The 21,470-nt window shown below is 31.1% G+C and overlaps 1 protein-coding gene across 3 annotated transcripts in view; it reads right to left on the reverse strand.

Moving 5' to 3' along the window:
• LOC132739805 (cAMP-dependent protein kinase catalytic subunit PRKX-like) overlaps positions 1-20,583 on the reverse strand; it is a gene marked incomplete at its 3' end in the record, with an annotated part of 44,546 nt that extends 23,963 nt beyond the window's left edge. For 2 of the 3 annotated variants that reach the window (XM_060727613.1, XM_060727609.1), the window contains 3 exon segments: positions 6,267-6,530; positions 7,666-7,834; positions 20,216-20,583. In XM_060727613.1, the coding sequence (XP_060583596.1) occupies positions 6,267-6,530; positions 7,666-7,834; positions 20,216-20,333 (551 nt within the window). 3 annotated transcript variants of the gene reach the window in all.
• Positions 20,584-21,470: the final 887 nt, after the last annotated feature.

Here is a 21,470-nt window from a genome sequence, read left to right on the forward strand (position 1 = left end):
CTCAGGTTTGATTTTATTGAAATAGTTTTGCTTATCTGGAGCCGTGCAGCATTAAGTCCTTTTTTTTAGTATTTCAACCAATTTTTAGTAATTTATGTGGCTTGTAATATAAGTGATGTTTCAAATGTGTGAATCACTTTCTTTGTTCAATTCACAATATTTTACTTATAATAGTCATTTTCAAAATTTTCATGTAAATTAACATTACTCTGGAGGCATGCTGCTTAATTAAGCCTATTTTACCAGGCAGTCATTTAAATTGCAACTTTTCAGACCTTATGCTATAGAAAGAATGCATGTACACCGACCAGATATATGTTTTATTATTGAAACTTTACCTACAGTTCAAAATTAAATCATGTAAACAAGTTAATAAGTAATTACTTGAAATTACTGAACCAATTTATTTTACTATATCTTGTAAAGGGGATTGACTTATATGAAGTAAAATGTACATTATTTATTAGCTGAGGATATTTACTATATTTACTGATAGGGTACTGTTAATGACATAGCTGTTAATGGTATTTCAGATTTGAATCTAATTGAATGTCAAGCTGTATTATGTCCCACATCATTTTCAATCATTATAAATAAATTATTATTATAAAAAAACTTATTTTTCTCTGGAAACACAGGGATTTTTTCAAGGATTTTGGGAACAGGACCCATACCCATGGAATTGGGAATTTCAGCGGTGTTTTGTTAAAAATTGGGGAAAATGCATGACTGAAATTTTGCAGTGATTAAATGGATGCAAACAATAACTGTCTATAATGGCATCTTCAAAGATTTAAGCACTATTACAGTGAGGAAGCCCTTATTTGCAAAGATTTTAGAACTTTTATTCAATATTTTTATGTTGTAACTTTCAATTGGAAAATTTTTCCTGTTGATTGGGAAAATAATATACTATTTTCAATTGGGAATATAACCCAATAACGGCTATAAAATAAGCCAAAAAAAAATCCCTGAAACAATTCAATAAATTGATCAACCTCAGTCTGTATTAAGCCTTTACTTGAGCTAGTGTTTGAAACTAACATAATGAGTGTAGTATCATTTTTTTTAAAGCTGCATACCAGCAGATGAGCCAAAATATTTAAACAAAATCAAACTTGAGAAAAATCTAGTAAGATGTTAACTAAAGAATCAGGATTCAAGTAACAATTACATACTATGTGTGATTAATGACAGACTTAATTTGCAGTATTTTTCACCATACTTCTACTGGATGACTATTAATGTATGACCATTTTTTCATATTTTGACCTCTTTCGGGCAATTTATGTGCAATTTAAGTGCCATTTGCAAAGTGTGAATCAATTTCTTTGTTCACTGTACAATATTTTACTTTCAAACATATTTCCAAATTTTCAAGAAAATTAGCATGAATCTGGAAGCATGCTGCTGAAAAGCACACAAAATTAATGATCTTTTTAGAATTTTTCATGAAACAATAAAAATGATTGATTTACTTTGTACATATTTTATGAAGCTTTTTCATCTGTTTCACTTAAATGACATTTAAATATAGTGTTACATGTATGGAAGAGGAAAAAAGAACATAAGAAGACCATTTCACCATGTGCTAGCACTTTCATTTCTGATTGTTTCCGAGATGATATTTTCAAATGGCAAGGTGTTCCAAATATGCCATCAGCACACGCTCCTATTCAGTGTTCAGCCTCACTATACTGTTGACAAATTTATTCATAACTTCTGATCCCCTTTCAAAATTCCATTTAATTTAGTTCAGGCTATTGTTTTGGGCACATTCTTTTACTTGGGGACAATAAGCCGCTTTTCGCATGAACATGTCGGAATGACATGACAGTGCTGGCATGAAAGTGTCGTAATGGCATGAGCATGACACATTGAAGGTTCCATGATAACCACCAGATTTAACACATCTGCAGATATTTCCTATTTTTCAATACGTTACCATTTTCATGTTCAAATGTTCAGTTCTGCTTAAGCAGTTACTGGGGGGAGTGGACGGTAGCTTGCACTCTCCAGTACCGTCCATGACCAGGCTCAATAAAACAGAGCCTGCAACATTTTCAATTTTGCCATTTTGGGCGTTCTTTAGGGATTCTTACATTCACTATTTTCCAAACTTCATAATTTTGATATCAAATCTCCCCTTGCAGTTACAACGGACAGGTCCAAAGTCAATAAGGACAAGTCCAATATACACTTATTAACAGCGGCGTAGCTTCCTATAGGCACTGTAGGCACGTGCCTACACTTTTTCCTCAAAAATGAAAAATTAAATTATGACAAAATTGCGATATAAATTTAAGGGTAAGGGCGGTAGATATGTAGGTCCTAATATTAGAAAATGACCTGTCACCTTGCTTATTTGAATCGAGTTTTATACTCTTTATATCGAGTTTTATTTCATAACGAAAGTGTTGCCGTGTTATGAAGTTGTTCTGTGGTAAAACCTATCATAGACGGATGAAGTTTTTGACAATATAAAAGTTTTTGAGCGCTTCGATTCAAAATATTAATATTAGAAGCTACAAGTATGCACGACAATGATCGGCCATATCCAGATATCGGTAGTACTAGCTTTATACAACTAATGAGGAAGCTAAGCGATATCTTTCGAATGAAGGCTAGACATCTTGTCTTTTTTATTCTCTTCCCTTCTTAAGGTATTCATGATTTAATTATTTGTTCGTTATTCTGTTCAAACTGCATCTCCGTCAAATCTTGAGCACAAATGAAACCTGGCAAGTTCATAAAGTCGATTTGAAGTAAACGTGAAACATAATCTGTGTTATTACATTTTTTTAAAATGTATTTTAATTATATATAATGTGTTTGAATACACATCAAAATCTGCATTAATTAGCCAAGTGGTGGAGAGTTTGCCTTTAACACTAGCGATGCAATTCCCTTTTTTTAAATTTATACTTCAATGAAACTTTAATATTTATTAAATTGCACTTAAAGTAACATTTACAAACATTTCAAAACAATGTAATTCAGATTGAATTGGAAAACATGTATAGAGGATATTTGTTTGTTTTGCATGTAAGATTGAAATATAATTTCACTGAGTGAACACCAGATGCAATATTTTCACGAGTGGCGTAGCCACGAGTGAAAATATAATAGCTGGTGTTCACGAATGAAATATATTTCAATCTTATATGTAAAACAAACAAATTTTCTTTTTATTTCATGCTTTTTAAGTGATTTTAAGTATTTTTTACTGATTTTGCCGCGTAACGTCGCGCATTCTCCTTTGTGACGTCATCACATCATGACGTGACATCATCAATTTTGAAATAAAGTTCTGTTACATTTCTCTAATTTTGTTACATTTTTTACATGATGTATACTGACATTGACTTTCTTTTCCTAAAGAAGCAAAATTTATGTATGACGGCATTTATTTCTGCCTGTTATTCCATTTAGTTTTTCTTTTCATCCCCATTCAGATATAGTCCGGCTACAGTGAAAATTATATTTTATAAATTTCACTAGTGGTTTATCAGAATATAATCATCTGATATATTACAATAAAACACTGGAAAGCATGAAATAAAATACAATACCTCTCCAGCTAAAGTAATTTTCAAAATAAAGATACAAAAAGTTGCGGATAGATGTAAGTTCGTTGAAAGTACAACGAAAAATAAGAGAATAATTGATTGTTGAATTATCACTTTAGACTTAGGTAACTTATGGAGAATTATTAGAAGAAAGGAAGAACGTAAGGAAAAACATGATTGAAAACATCCAATTTTTTAGTTCTTAAAATAAACACATGTAAATAAATATGAGCGTTCTGACATGCCACATTCATTCACACTGAAAGTAATACTTACAATTGTGAAATAGATTTTTGAACATTCTAACACTACTTCGCGCGAAATAGTTCATTCAAATTACAAAAATGTTGGAATTCTACTACTGGAGGTGTAAGTTTGCTTTGTCTTTACTTTCTTTATATGTTTGACTTCACGTAAACAGTCTATTCTATGTTCTATATATGTTTCACTAAGGCTTTAATTCATGAAATATGTGAGCATAAAATCTTATTGAGAAAATGTATTCGAGGCTGTTTGTGTGACATTAGATATTTCATCATCAATTTGTAAATACCGATTGTCCGGTGTATAGGGGTGCATTTAGTTAATGGCGTTCGATCTTGTTGATCTTTGTTTTCATTATTTTCTAATTATATATTTAGACAACCTTATTTTAAATTTTGAAATTTTGATGTTTGCCTAAAAAATTGCATAAATTTGTTCTTTTTAAATGTATAGTTCTGGATTCATATATTATTACCCAAAACTATATACGGAAAAAAGGCTCTTTTTGCCAAAATGTCACAGTATATAGCTTTGCGTTGAGTAAGTGATATAAGTATGGTCACTCATCTTTAAATTGATGGAAAAAATGTAACCAAAATTCAGCAAAATTATGAAAAGTCTTCCTTCAGAACATGCCTTAACATACCCCAGAATGCAGCTATGGCAATGTAGATTTTCAAAATTTTCAGGGGGAGCATGCCCCCGGACCCCCCTAACACAAGTGCCTACACATTGGTTTCTTTCAAGCTACGCCCCTGATTAAGGGGTGTCAGGGTTAATATTTCAATTCAATCAGATAATATTCTGAATTCACACGATAACTTAAAACAGTCTGTGACAATGGATGATTAATAGCTTAATATGCTACTTTAAAGTTATTTATAAACTGTATGCATGCATTGTGTTTTGTAGACAATTTGAAAACACATTGTCTTAATAAAAAAAGATTAACCAATCCATAGATTTTCAAATTAGATAATCGTTAATTTATTGAATATATATAGGTCACCTGTCTCTATATTATATGTTATTTTGGTTTTGGAGTGATATATGTGGATATATTACCTGTTAAGATTTTATATCACCCGAGCCGTTAGGCGAGGGTGATATTTTATCTTGACAGGTAATATATCCACATGTATCACTCCAAAACCAAAATAATAATTTTATTACCCTTCCCCTGCCGAGTTTAGACGATTTTTTAAAAAATCATTGCTGTTTCAAATGAAACGTCGAAATAAGAGTCCCTTTAGGATACCTCTTCGTCACAACATGACGTCACATAAATACATGACGTATTTTTCCCGTACCTTACGAAAGTAAACAATAGAAAAGGAGTAGTCTGTTGAACGCACTTTTTTGTAATTAATATCAAGCTTTCACAAGGTCATATTTGTTTTCGATACTGATGGTTATAATGTATCATTACTCAACTTTGGTAAATATTTATCATTTGACAGTTAAAAAGTGCTTTTAAATCGGAATTTACACCGCGTAAAATCGAACCGTACGCGCATCACCTCAGCGCATATTGTTTACAACGTTGGGTACCAAACGGGGAAATTTAGTGTGTATATTACCCGTCTGGCTCGGTTATATCAATTTCTTTCGGGTGATCAATATCCAATCAAAAAGGCGGAAAAAATCTGGAAGGGTAATAAACATGTATGTATATAATTCGTCACCTTTAGTACAGTAACGCGTTATCTCCTATTAAATTATATATAAAGTTAACCCATTACTGCACTAAGGTGACAATGTAATTTTGTTTAGTTTATAATTGTTAATTTTAAAGCTATTGTTCCTTATCTTTTTTCTTTTTGGCTTAAATTGTTCATTTAAAGTTATATACATTAATGAATATATCTAAAAACGGATAATTTCGACATTACATGTAGATACATTATGTCCGTGTATTGGTTTTAGTTATATTTGTATATATCTTGAACTTTGATCTTGATATTTAAGACATTAAACCATGTTAAAACCCACTGAGAACACAAGAACTATCTACTGTTTAAAAGAACTGCCTTGTTAAATATTTATCTTTTGTAATTATATGATTTTAGAATGGTTAAAAAGATATCGACCAAGGTAATTTGACTTGTGACAAACTGACCTTAAAAAATTGCTTAGGTCAAAGATTTTTATCAAAAGTTTGACATTAAAAGACCAGAAAAGAAACAAGAATATTGATAATCAAAAAAAAAACTTAACTGGATTTGACCAGATAAAAAGATGGGTATAAAAAGCCTGTTTTATCATTATAGTATAGAACCGAATGCCTTTCATACTTAAATGTTCATACCTTATCATTTTTATCTATGGGAGAAGGTAAATAGTCAATATCCTTTTGATCGAAATTGATCCTTATACTATAGTACATTTTCTTTATTTCACAGGTCAAAGGTGAAGGTTATGTATACAACTTACCTATCTAACAATTTCTTTGCAAATCCAAAGTCGGTAATTTTCAAATGTCCATCACGGTCTAACAATAAATTTTCCGGTTTTAAATCCCTGTACACTATTGAGCGAGAGTGCAAGTACTCCAAAGCTGACACAATTTCACTGGCGTAAAAGTTCGCCATCGTATTACTAAAGCGTCCATAGTTGCGCAGATATGAAAACACTTCACCGCCCGGGACATATTCCATCAGCATGTAGAGGAATGTATCGTCATGATTTGCCCAAAACCTAGAAAAAATACGATGATATTGGTAATTATATTGGTGTAATATTACAAAGATTGATCATTGAATCCAAAGTTTAGATAATTGAAAACAACATATTAAGCAAGTAGCAGGTCTGTGAGAGATGTGGCACTACACAGTGTTTCTCAAAATCAGACAGAATCAATACAAGTCTGCGAATTTCAACTATTTGTTTTTTGTTTTCAATGGTCTTGAAAAAGAATTTTGTCATTTACAAACAAAAACATTTGCTACATAGCCTCTTCGACACAGCTCAAAAAATATTTCAAATTTCTCAGTACCTGGATTGCTGGAATAAACTTTAGCATTTAGGTGAATTTGACCTTGACCCCTATCAACCTAAAATCCAACCAAAGTGGAGGAAGGACACACAAGACATTTAAGTGCTTTTCATACTGCAATTATTAAAATTATTATTACCTCCCCGGGCTGCCATTTTGAGGGTCATTCCCTATATATTATATGCTTAAAGATAAGATAAAAACTTGTCATAATTCTCTGGAATAAAAGTCTCTAATCTTCTAAAAACAGATAAGAAAAAATTTCTTTCAGGCACAAAAATTTTTTAGCACAAAAAAATTTGGGCAGCTCAAAAAATTAATTTATCGAACAAAAATGCATTATAAATGGTCTCTTTTTTTGCACAGCAAAAAAAATTATCAAACAAAAAATGCAAAATCAGTGGGCTATTTTAACTTAAATAAAGTCAAAATTAAGACCTGAATTCTGTTTTGACATCTACTTATTTGTATATATTAAATTTCACAGTCGCTTTCAACAAAATACTGCCACAATGTCATGCAATCATACCATTAAATTTCCATCATGATGTAATAATTAGCATGAAATTCATTGTATATATAAAAACACACAAACCATTATTTGCTGCTCGAAGATATTTGGTCTTCTTTCATAATATTATTAAATCATCTTCATTCTTTTTTTAAACAATTTGGCAGAAGTTGATTTTGACAACTTCAGATTTAATCATTCAGTTATATCCGTTAGCGATTCAAATGACAAATGACATTTTAATTATTCATACAAAACATAAAAAAGATATTGAAAAAAATAAATTGTTTTTTTCCTACCTATGCCTTTAACCATACAATACTTACATGTTAACAATGAAAGGATGAGTTATTGATGAAAGGATTTCTTTTTCGTTGGTTACGTGTTCCACTTGGCGTAGTCGAATCACATCTGTTATTGCCATAACCTTGAGCGCAAAGTAGTTCCTCGTCTCTCTATTTCTTGCCAGCACCACTCTTCCAAACGTACCCGTTCCTGAAATAAAATAAGTTATTTAAAATATCATTTGGAAGTAAGAGACTGAAAATGTCACATTATATAGGAAAAGAAGGAAACGCATTATATTTTGGTTGATTTGTGCCATTCCTGTTTCATGCCAGCTTGTTTTCGCTATTTATTTTGTTTATTTAACTTTGCCCATCGCCCCTGCAAATTAGCATGTTTTCGCTCCATGTCCCATGCCATTTTAACTTATTAATCCTCGACATTTCGTTTGGCGGGTCGCATGGCGAAAACAAGAAATGGCAAAAAATTAGCCATTAGTAAAATTCACCTTCAAGAAAAATAAATACATGTAGTTTATCTAGTTACTTAAGATCAACATGCCAAAAAGAAACAAATCTTGATAGTTGTCATAGTCATATCGACGGTGAAAATTTCATTTTCCTTCAGAGTACTACTAAGGTACGCATTATACTTTAAAAACTGGACAATAGGAATTTTGTTAAGTATTTAAAGTCAGTAAGTTCATGTAATACTTTTCCTCACAAACATCAACTATCAGTCCATGCAATATTTTTTCTTACAAACACATTACCACAGTGAAACATTTTTTGGAGGCGATAATAGTAACCTTGACAATTTTCCAAGCAAGTGAAAAACCTGGCATAAGAGCTGTGGCTGTACTCCCCCAATTCAATCAACCAGCTTTTTATGTATAAACAATTCAATTTCTTTCACATGAAAGAATCTTAAGTCCCTGGTGGGATTTAAACCCATAGCAGTTAGGGGTCAGTATAACAAAGTCAAACAAACCTTGACCATTCAGTCAAGAGTCTCAGCCATCAGAACAAGTATTACATTTTAACAGAATAACAAGTTAATAAGTACAATTTTCAAACTTTACGCTCACTACTGGTTGGTTCCAGGGAACCGACTTGAGAGTGTGTTTAAATTATAAGCACAGTGGAATAATAAAATAAATTCTGTTAAAACTAATTAGTAAAAGTTATGTTACAAAATTTTACACTTTTCTATTGTCTACTGTCATATTAAGAACTGTTCAATATCTGTTTTGGGGATGACAAGATGAAAATTTGGAGTTGGTCATACAACAGTATAGAGCGGGGTCAGACTGCATGGATGTGCAGATACGCTAGGTTCTACTGGTGGCAAAGGCCAATCACTTTCGGGTAGGGTTGTAATTTGGACAACATCTTTAATAAAACAACTTTGAGCTATGGTCTTCAATCTATATTACTATACAAGAATATTCTGAATTATCAACTCCTCATACTGACTATAGGATAATGTTCTAGAGAAGAAAATTGCAATGACAGCAGTAAAAATAACACAAGCTGCTTCCAGTAAATGTAAGTGCGTATCAATATTGTAGAAAGGTAGGTACAAAAATAGAACATTTGTATACCCAACAATAGCAAGCCTGCCGATCTGTTTGTAATTATCAGATCACACACACTGACACACTGCCGCCACTATCTAAATATACCTCAATCAGCTGATCACCTGTTAGGCTGGGCTTATTTTCACTTCCATTTCTACATACAGGAAAAGTGAAATTTTACTCAAATTTTACATAATTTTACTATTAAAGCTTTGAATGTCGGCACTTATAGTCTGGTCTGCCTGCTGGCTCCACTACCGGTATACTTGTAATAAGGTAAGCCTGCAAAATTGTGCCGTCTGCAGCTAAAATATACTAGGACCTGCTGGAATTTGTTAAATGATTTGCCTTGCTTTAAATTTGGAACAGGTAAGTGGAAAATTAACGGTATGGCACTGGTTAATTGGTTTTGTTTCAAAAATAGTCAAATTTATAATACTGAAACCCTTTTTAAGCCTGTTGTACAAAGTCAGCAACAGTATAAGGGATGTGATCATGGCGTGCACTGTTCACTTTTCAGTCCAGGCATATTTTAAAATTTTCCCTTTTGGACTACAGTGGAGTTCCTTAATCAGACACGTTGAACCGCAGGTTTATCAAGGTGTGGCCATGTATCACCAGGAACAGTAGAGCAGGTACACGGAGACTGTATACAATCAATGGTATACATCTACTGCTCTAGCTTCCAAGTTTATCTCACCTGTATATAATATCATTCTTAAAATGACTCATTTACCAGTAGAATAATGTACTTTTCTGCCAGGCAGTTTCCTAAAATTTCCTTCCTACTACCCTGTAATTTTGCTATTATTAATGTAACTTTGATCCCTTATCCTGCTTGTATCGAAGGTGAACAGCCTTATGACAACATGGTCAGACTACAGTACGCAAACAAATGTGCAAGTCTGACCATTTTATGAGCTAATCACTTAGGTCCTAGGCTCTATATGTCTATAACTTAATTGTTGTAATTTAATAATGAATGTATTGTTTGCTCAAAACCAAAACAGGAAAAAGACTTCAATAAGCATTAGGTTGCTTCCAGTCTAATCCTTTTTGGTTTTTTTTGTAAATGTCATGTATGTAAATATGTTCTTATGTGACAAATAAATATGTTTAACCAACAGGGTAATTCTATTAAACATATTCGGCAGCTAATATTTTACTTCTACGGAAATATTAGAAAAAATTTCCGAATGACCAGCTGGTCTTACAGGTCTCTGCACTATAGTTGCTACTCGTACTCGCTACTGGGGTAGAAACTGTTGTCACCAGTGGTCTATGTGTTATTAAGCAATCATTTTTATCATCCATCATTTTAAATAATATGACGAAAACCGTTATAATGTTTGTGACGCTAATCGTATAGAATCCTGAATACAATATATTTGTTACACTTTTAGAAATAGTTATAGAAGCTTTATAATGTTTATTTGGAATAACATGATAATAAGCTTTATGATTTATAAATAATAGCCGACCAAAATAGCCGGTTTTGTTACTATTTATAGTAACCTCTATTGAAATATTAATGCTTTCCAATCCCCGATAATTCTAACGATGAAAAAGCATTATATGATATAATTTAAAGGTAATTAGCAATTTAACACTTAAGAGTTTCAATCCAAACATAAGTCCATATAAACCCCACAAAATATTATAAATGGACTGTCCATTCTTTAATCTGGATACAACCATTCATGATTTTTAGGGGAAATTTCAAAATATGTACTGAATGAATAGTGACCAGTGTAAACTAATAAATAGATGGCACTCAGTCAGATGTTTCTTGAAATCCAGGGATGGCAAAATCAATTATGTGTATTGTCCAGGTTGTCCCACAGCCTGTACGGACAAATGGAAATTTTCTATAATTTACTCTATATATCAGATATAACGGACAGTCAGATAAAAACTGACAAATAAGTCAAAATCAGATTTCGCCGGCCCCGTAATAGGTCATAATTTACCTTTTTTTCCAAATGACAACTTCCATTAAAACTGCATGGTTTTCCTCAGGAGCCGTGCATATCATTATTATAATATATACGGTAACCAAAAAAATTGCAATGTCAGTTGCCTTAAATTTTGTGGATTGTTTTCAAATTCATTTCCTTCAGAGCTTGTTTTTCAGTTATTACCTACTTCCTTCATCTAATTTCTTTTGTATAACTATATACAGCAATTGAATATTAAAATTTTATCAATCGTCAATATAACATTATAATAAAAAGAACAAATAAACTCGACTATAATACAAACAGTACAAACAAAACAGCCCTAAGTTTTCGAAATAAATTTCAAACTGAGTGCAATTGTGCAGTTTAGAATACAATCCTATAGTTTTAATCAGGACAATATTGCCAAGTATAATGAAATCAGACTCCAATGTAAACATTTTTATTCCGAAACCAAAAAAAAGAGGCCTTTCTTTGTACCAGGTACCCTTTGATAAAATCTCAAGTTTGTAAGGTTAAAATCTCTAATAGAGATCATCGAACTACAATTAATTATCTACTCTACGAAAAAAAAAAAAAATTTAAATATTTTGCCTGCCGTTTTTATTATATATAAAAAACAGGTGTTTGCTATTGCTTTTTTTGGGTCTGTCACAGTATTAAATTTTACTCAACAAAGACCTTTAACTCTGGAACAATGGAAAACATTTTATAATTAATACAAATAAATTTCATATCGATTATTCACTAAAGTTTCTTAAGAAATTTGAGAAAGTTTCTTGAGATGAAGCATTGAAAAATGTCTGTATTATATAACAAAAAAAATATTATATACTTTAGGCTTTTAATAAATTGACATGTCATTCATTATAAGAAAACATAGAAGATTTGCTGAGCTATATGTAGATACAAAAGAAATATTTCTGTCACTTATATTTGGTGGCAAACTGAATTCTCAACACTGAAAAGAAGTCTGAGAAAAGAAAGTCCAGACATTTAAGACTGAGACATGAAAGTTCTGACATTCAAGACTGAAAAAAGAAGGTCCTGATATTTAAAACTGAGAAAAAGAATGGACTGGCATTTAAGAAAATGAAAAGTAAATCTGGACATTAATGTCTGAGAAAAAAAGTCCAGGCATTTAAGACTGAGAGAAGGAAGTCCATACATTTAAGACTGGAAAAAAGAAAGTTCTGACATTTAAGACAGAGAAAAGAAATTTCTGACTTTCATAAAGTTACAATACTTTCAAAACAAACCAGCTGAAGAATTTAGCTACTCAGAGCTAGGTCAGACTGAAGTCTGGTCTATAGTTGTTCTTGGCACAAGCTAATCACTTTTGGTTTTCAGAGCAGGTTTTGAGTTCGGATTTTATCTGCCATGTAATGTTAGAAATGCCCTCATTTACAAGCCAAACTTTACCGAAAGTTAAAACTGGTAAGCTGCTTTATTTTCTTTAATCTAACTGTAATTATACACAACATTAAAGTTTTCAGGTGGCCAGATTAAGCCTTTAATTAATTCTTTAATCTGGAAGAATATAAACTTGTAGCTAGTATTAATTTATTCACAACAGAGCAATATGTCACTGACATTTTAGAGCCAACCTACAATTTAAATGCTAGCTGTTATGGTATATCTTAATGATTCTAAAAGATGTTATCCTGAGCTCAGCTGCAAATATTGTTTTTTTTTTGCTCCAAAGTATATCTATTCCCACCATGGTTAGAAATTTCATTTATATAACATGGTCATAATCTTAAAAGAACTCCACTCAGGTTCATAAAATTTGAAAATCTTACAAATAACAAGTGAAGCACTTAAAACCGAAAATTCTGTGAAACAATCTCAGAATAACAATAAAATCGATTTTTGAGGGTTTTTTTGCTGGATTTGAGTGAAAAACATTGTAATGGTTTTCATTTTTTTGGTCATGTTTTTCACAATAAAAAGGATTATTCTGAAAAAAATGGGGTAAGGGAAATTCAATGAGTTATTGGTTCAGACTTCCATTGAATAGTTTGCAAATCCAGGAAAAATATTTTCAGTCCTGTCATGTCAAAAACCTCCCTTTAAGAATACATGTAAGTACCATCCACCCAATAAGCATACAGCTATAATTGTGCCACAATGAAATCCCTGGTGCGCTACTAATATGTTGTAACAGTGTCAACACTAAGCCACAATCATGTTTAAAAATAATTTTTTATATATTTCGCCATTTTGCATGCCTTGGCAAAAATTTCACATATTTCATCACTTGGCATGGTTTATAAAATAGCAGCATATTGCAACACTTAGTGTACCTAACACTTACAGTAACTTGCCTACGAAAAATTAGCATATTTCGCCACTTAGCATGCTTTACAAAAAAAAAAATTTTTAGCTGTTTTTGGCACCGGACGTGCCTTAAAACAAAAATATTCATATTTTGATAAAAGGGGTTTACCACATTATATATTATCAGTTAAGGTGCCTTTCGAGAATTGAAGATGATGTTAATTGTTATAATTAATTATATAATTATATGTTATAATTATATTACTTTGTCACCTTAGTGCAGTAACCACTTAACTCCTTATATATTTCAATAGCAGTTAACCAGTTACTGCACTAAGTTCTATATTTAAATCACATATCAAGAGTTGATTGCAAAACTGTTGTAAGTCCTTCTTTATTTTACATAGTCCTTCTTTATTTCATATAAGTTACTGCAGTTTTGCCTCAACCCTTGATATAGCTATGATATAATTATAATATATAAGAGAGTATCCCAAAAAGAAAATATTACGAAGATTTAACAAATTTAAAAACCCTTAGGTCAGGTCATCCGTTCATAGCCACTTACAATATCCATGCTAGAAATCGGTCTGTATATAAATATAAGCTTCATTTACTTATATGTATAAAGATTCTTTACATATTCAGTATATTAATCCGTAAAGCCCTCTTGATCTTTTATTAAACACTATTTTAACTTTATTATGATGGCTCGGTATCAAATACGATATTCATTCATGAAATCTTAAATCTGTTAATGAATTGTAAACTGTGGAAAGTGGACCGAAATTAAAACAGGTTCTTGAAATAATGGTTTGTCCTCTATAATTTCTGTTTCTGAATTATCACATTCATTTAAAATAATAAAGAAAATATTTGGCACTCATGAAAAAAAATTAAAAATTTGTAGGATAATAAAATTATGAACGAAAGAAATTTTCGCACATCACTTTCATATCAAATATCAGATGCTTAATGTTTGCAACCTCTGCCAACATAAAGTAATCATAAATATGCTAAAGCTGTATAAGTTTACAATTTGAGATCATAAAGTAATCAAAACATTTGTAATTTGCTATCATAAAGTGATCAAAATTAATGATGAATATTGTCAAATTTTAGGCATTAATTCAATTATGATTAATAATAATCATTAACTTGTAAGTTGTGCTAACAGTCATGATTAATACAATCAGAAAATTTGCATTTTAAAATTTACACATGTGTACGTACGTATTAAAGCAGCCTTCAGTTTTATTTTTGTTGGAAAAACAATTCTGTGCTTTTCAAATCAAGTATTTCATTTAAATATCACCCAAGGAAAAGTGCATCATATCATTGTTATTTGCCTTCCTCAAAACAGCATTCGAGAGCTATTTATAGCTTGCAGAGATGTTCGTTTCTAAAAATAGAAGATTGGGAAATGGATTGCCCACTTGTCCACTTTACTAAGCGACCAGTAGATTAGATTTAGTGGCATCCAGGGGTTTCTTCATTGTTTATGTATTTTATCGATGACAAATTTCATTTTTCACCTTAACTTTTTTGATGTGACAATTATAATATGAAACTATTTACATGTATCTAAAAATAGCACAATAATTAACCTTTAGAAAAGCTGAAGGCAACTTTAATGTATCAATAAAGTAAGCACGAGTTTCTGCAGTTTTTTCCCCCCACCAAATACAAATCCTAGGTGAGAACAGCTGGCAGCACAAATGCAATATAATTTTTTTTTTTTACAGAACAATAAAATAAATCACTTTAAAGAACCAACAACAAAAAAAAATATTTCTTTTATATAAAAAAAAACAACAAAGGAAGATAGTATTTCGGTCTATTTTAATACCTGATGGTTAATTTAAGTAAGATTTACTGTAACCTTTGTGTACAAACAGACAGGGCATGTGTATTAATTATTGACAGATGTTTGGATGGAGGGGGAAATCAGACATGATGGAAATATTCCAGAAATTCACAATTTACAAGCATGTTTGAAAACATTTTTCTTACATTCTGAGTAGTGGTAAATTAACCCATAACAGGTGCAGTGTTGAACCTCTATAATCGACTTGTCCGATTGGTCCAGCTTCAATTTTTGGAACTGTCCTAGTTAAATTTTGAGAATATTTGAAGATAAAAAAATTAAAGTTAAAATTGATCAGACTGTAGGGATAAGCAGTTGTATATGTAATAGAAAGAGCACCGAAACACAAGGTTATCTGATTTGTACGAGTATTAATCAGATTACCGAGTGTTTTGGTGTTCTTTTTCATTTGTATCATAGTCAAACATAAACTATGATACAAAATACTAATCTGATACCATAAAGGCTGAAAAAGTTAAAATATTGTAAATCTTTCAGCTTTAATGGTATCTTAATTGTTACAAGTTTCCAATAGATGAACTTTCTTTGCTTCTTTTGCTCTGCTGACATAATGTGTCTTTTAATAATGTTATTTAAAGACACATTATTATCAGATATCCATGACTATTAAATTCAATTTAAGAATGTCAAACATGTGTTTATTAAGAGCATTGTTGAATAATTAACAGCTCAAGAAGAAAGTAGCGCTGAATGTGTAGTAATGTGTTGTAAAGGAAGCAAAGTAGTATTTTGACTTCCATGCAAAAATATTAATTCCCTATAATTATGTTTGTCAACAGAGCAAAAGAAGCAAAGATAGTTCATCTATATGGCAAATGAGTATTTTTTGGAAACTTGTATCAATTAAGATACCAAAAATAAAAAGAATTTGAGAAATAAAAATCGATGATATCATTTCCGAGGCATAATGGGCCTTTAAAATATTTTCTGGAAACAGTTTTTGCTTACCGGTAACTGGTGTGAAAAATAATAAAATGCAATTTCTGAATTGTTATAGATTTTCGAAAAAAAAAAAAAATGTGCATTATTGTTAACCATCTGCATAATGTTTTCAAGCACTTAAAACCGTTATAAACTCGAAACAGTAACTTCCATGTGCTGTTATAATATCATTTGCAAGTTTTCTCAAGTTGTAATATATTTTTCTATTTTTAGTTTCTCTTTTTTCTTTTTTTTTCTCAGTTTACTTTTAAATAAAAGGTTCACAGTTTACCTTTAGTGTTAAAAATGTATTATTTTTTTCACTTTAAATCTATTTATATACAATTGTATGTCAGTTATATTAGTAATTTAACATGTTGCCAAACAACTATAATAACTGCTACATTTTGTACACTATTCCACATATAGACTATAATGATATATTCTATTTATAAATAAATCTCAAAATTAATGGACTGAGGATAATGCAGTGCCCTTTATTTCTAATTTTTCGCTGATTAAAAACACCATTTAATTTATACTGTATACATGTACATAATTCATGCCTTTTAAAGCTGCATGCCTCCAGAGGAACCAAGATATTTCATAAAAATCAAACTTGAGAAAAATGTACAAAGCTTATTATTCAAGATTCATGTAAAAACTTACATGTTTAATACATGTGAATAATAACTGATTTTCAGTACTTAAAATTACCACATTAAAAACTGTGAGGGCTACTTCTGCACATCTTCACATCTTTTTGGTAATTTACATGGACTTGGATTGCCTTTTGCAATGTGTAATTTGTAAATTACTTTCTCAACTCATTTTGGAATATTTAACAATAAAATATATTTTCAAAATTTTCATGAAAATAAGCATGAATCTGGAGGCATGCTGCTTTAAGAATTAGTTTTATAATCTAAGAGGACCTTCTTCTCCTAACTATAGAGCAGTAACTTGCCTACATGCAGTACCCTAGCACTGGTGTACATGTACATTGTAATGTTCAATACATAAATACAAATAATTATTTTTAAAGGCACATTTAGCCTCAGAAATTAATTTTACATTCTGTTGAAAACACTAACATTTATATGTTGCTTGTATTAATGGATACATTTAGAACAGGTGAAATTTTATGATTTTCACCTTGATAAAGAGAACATTATATATAACTGCTGAATGTGGAGATAATTGTCAACAGAGCAAAAGAAGCAAAGATAGTTCATTTATATGGCAAATGAGTATTTTTTGGAAACTTGTATCAATTAAGATACCAAAAATAAAAAGAAATGTGAGAAATAAAAATCGATGATATCATTTCCGAGGCACCTTTTAAAGATTTTCTGGAAACAGTTTTTGCTTACCGGTAACTGCATGGTGTGAAAAATAATCAATGCATTTCTGAATTGTTACAGATTTTCAACAAATAAAAAAAATGTGCATTATTGTTAACCATCTGCATAATGTTTTCAAGCACTTAAAACTGTTATAAACTCTAAACAGTAACTTCCATGTGCTGTTATACATGTAGTATCATTTGCCAGTTTTCTCAAGTTGTAATATTTATTTTATTTTTAGTTTCTTTTCTTTCTTTTTTTTTTCTCAGTTTTCTTTTAACTAAAAGTTCACAGTTTACCTATAGTGTTAAAAATGTATTATTTTTTCACTTTAAATCTATTTATATACAATTGTATTTCAGTTATATTAGTAATTTATCATGTTGCCAAAACAAACGTAATACTAACTGTTACATTTTGTACATAGTTCCACATTCCAATATTCTCTTTAATGATATAATCTATTTATAATTAAATCTCTAAATAAATGATCTAAGGATATGACCATATATTAGTAACCTTTATTTCTAATTTTCGATGATAACATTACAATGTTCATAAAAGGATTTAATTTATACATATGCCAAAACCTATAACAAGATAATGATGACCTAGGTATGTGATCAATATGGAACATTTTGGAAAAGCGTTTTCAAGACTTAATGGGCCTTTAATGAATAACTAAAGACCCTACTCGTTGTCGACAGTTACTTATTTAATTTGTTTATTTTGTTTTCAAAAAAGTTTACAAAACATTGCCCAGCACTAAACCTACAAGTTTATCATTCTGAAGAAAAAAGCAACAAAAAAATCACAAGCAAAAATAACCCAAACATTTAGCCTTAAAGATTATTAACTTATCATTTAATCAACATATTACATGATTAGAGTACCTTGCTCTACTAAAGCTGTAGTAAATTTTGGTGTCAGAATGAACAGGGATTTGATCAAGTTCTTCTCTTCCCAGTGATAAAAATCATACAGAGGGATTGGATCAAGATGGTGATTACCCAGTGATAAAATATCTAAGCATCTGAATCAGCAATCTGAATGAAATCAGAGTTAGTCTCAGTCAGACACTTTGCCATGATGTAAAAAGATCTGCACTCAAGCTGTAATTGCAGACTATAAGACAAACAAGACAATGATTTTCCCTTTTTCAATATGTATGTTTTCATTTTTTGTAAGGACCCTCTAAAGTTGGTATGTATGTTAAATAGTGACAACTTTCAAGAAATTTCTTCTGTTTTGTAACAATAAAGTTGTTGTCATCATCATCATCCTCTTCATCAATCATCATTATACATGTATTGATAGACAATATCAAATAACAATTGAAGGTTTTACAATTAATCTTGTAAAATGTCAATAAAATAGCAACATTTAACTGGCTGTAATCAAATTATAAACTCAGTTGGTTTTGAACCTTAAGAATTTCTTTTCAAATAATGATTATTTCAGATACAAAAAATTAGAACATACAATCTGGCATTTTTAGAAATAATTTATAGCGAGTGGTCCAATTCAATTGATTCTTTTATAGAGAGTAGGAGTAAACGCTAAAACATAACATGTACTGATTAGATTAAACAGACTTTAATTTAGGTCCATTGTGTAGGAAGCTATTAGCAAACACACTCTCAAATCCGTTCCTGGAACCAACCAGTACTGAGCAATGAGTGCAAAGTTTCTTGAACAATAGGAAATTTGTACTAATTAACTGTTTATTCTGTTAAAATGTTAAATTCACATGTAACAGAATAAGTATGACACATGTTTAATCCACCATTTAGTTGTTACCAAGGCTAAAAAGCAGGGGCTTTGATTTTGATTTTTATCTTCCTGTTAAAGCATAAAGGCCCCATGTTTGCTTCAAATGCCCAAGCTTTGTGATTTGGACAGGTCCCAGACCAATCTGGTACATTGACATGGCAGTCCAGGGACAAGAGGTATAAGCTCTGCTCATTTGCCCTGCCCTTCACCAGAGAAAGGTGGCCAGGGTTACAATTGACTCGGGCATTTATTTGAACGACACCTTTAAGATGAAGACACAATTCATTAATTAAATCTGGCAAGACACATTTTATTCATTATTTATAATCAATTATTAAAATTCACTAGGCAATATAAAATGAATATGTGCCTATATGCATATTACGGTTACCGTATCAGTTTATTCTGGGACATATCATATCAGGACAAGCAACAACCTACTAACAAAATCAGTCTCGTATGTTGGCATCCATTTGACAGCAGATCGATGTTTAATTCATATATTTATGCCTTTGTGATGAATTTCCATAAATCATGTAAAGACTGTCTTAATACTAAAAGAAAGTTATTTTTCTTATATGCACAATTTCGGACAAAAAAGTACCCTTTTTTACAGGATAAACAAAACAAAATGTTATTATGATGGGGAGACTGTGCCTGATCGGACGAAGACATAACGTGAAGCTAATCATCAATTGCCTGTCCCATTATAAATATTATGTCCCATATTTATTTAATTGAACAAAGTAGCATATCTATTCATAAGATTTTGACACACTAAGCATTCATTAATCACACTGTTAATTCAATAATTCCCATCACTACAAAAATAGCATTCTGTCTTACCAATTGTCGATAAAATTTCATAATCTGAAAGTTTCTTTCCTTCTTCAGTATTTTCTGAACCCTTTTTACCCGTTGGGCTAGTCTGTTTTTTAACTTTGGCAACTTTCGCCGATGCCATGACTAATTTGACTCACAATTGCACACTGTCACACTCGCAGACAAAAATATATATTCCTGATAAAATCCAATATTCATCAAAAAATTGCAAATTCTTTCATAGCTTTGTTAATCCTAAGGTAGCATACTTAAAAACAGCGGTGTGAACGATTAATATGCCATTGATGCGTCGCCAACAAACTTTGGTACCACTTTGTCAGGTAGTACACAAACTTCTGTCAATTTACCTGCAGTATTAATCTGTAAGGGTAACCTCCCTTGGAAAATCAATTAAGTGAGGCCCTTATACAGGATTCCTTTGGTGTTCCTTTACAAGTGTTCCTTTTTTTCTACCAAACAATGCAAACTTCAGAACTGTATTTTTCTTTTGAAATTTGTATTTGATAGAATTTGCTTTTAATCTAATTTCCTCCATTTTCCCGCAAAAAATGAGAAAATAGTATTTACTAATTATGTATGTATCATTGATCAGAGACTTTTATTATGTAGAGCCCTGTGGTATAATATTTTGCGCGAAAGCTGTACAGTATGTATCTTTTTTTAGTGAAATAATGGAAAATAAATTAAAAGCATTTATCAAATATATAAACAAATTTCAGATGAAAATTACGGCAGTTTACATTGTTTGGGAGAGGTAGGAGGGTTGTAGAGTGGGTAAGAAGGGGTCCGAGGGAGGTTAGTGCAATCAAGGACCTTAATTGAGGTCTGCACGGTTCAATCAACGCACCCAACACCTGTGTTTTACAATAATATAGATTTATATTTAAGACACATTTAGTTGTATATTGAATGCACTTTTGCAGATAAAACAGAAATATAGAAAGCTAAAAAATCACAAAAAGGCAAAATTGCATAAAAATGTTGCAGACTCCATTTAATTGCACAATTTAAACCTGTTAATGAAAAGTAGATCTATAGACACTGTTGATTATTGCAACTATACCTTCTACACCCCAAGCACCGTCATTAAAATTTAAACTGAAAATAAATGATGAAATCTTGAATTTAGAAACATCCCAGATGTACCACTCTGATACATACCAGGCACCCAACAAGAAATAATATTGGAACAGAAGCACAAGCACAAAAATAATGCTTTGCTGAACGATCTTCAAAGTCAAGATATTTCTGTACAGGT

Source organism: Ruditapes philippinarum, unplaced genomic scaffold (genome assembly GCF_026571515.1).
Source record: "Ruditapes philippinarum isolate M1 unplaced genomic scaffold, ASM2657151v2 ctg6283_1_1_1_1, whole genome shotgun sequence".
Lineage (NCBI taxonomy): Eukaryota > Metazoa > Mollusca > Bivalvia > Venerida > Veneridae > Ruditapes > Ruditapes philippinarum.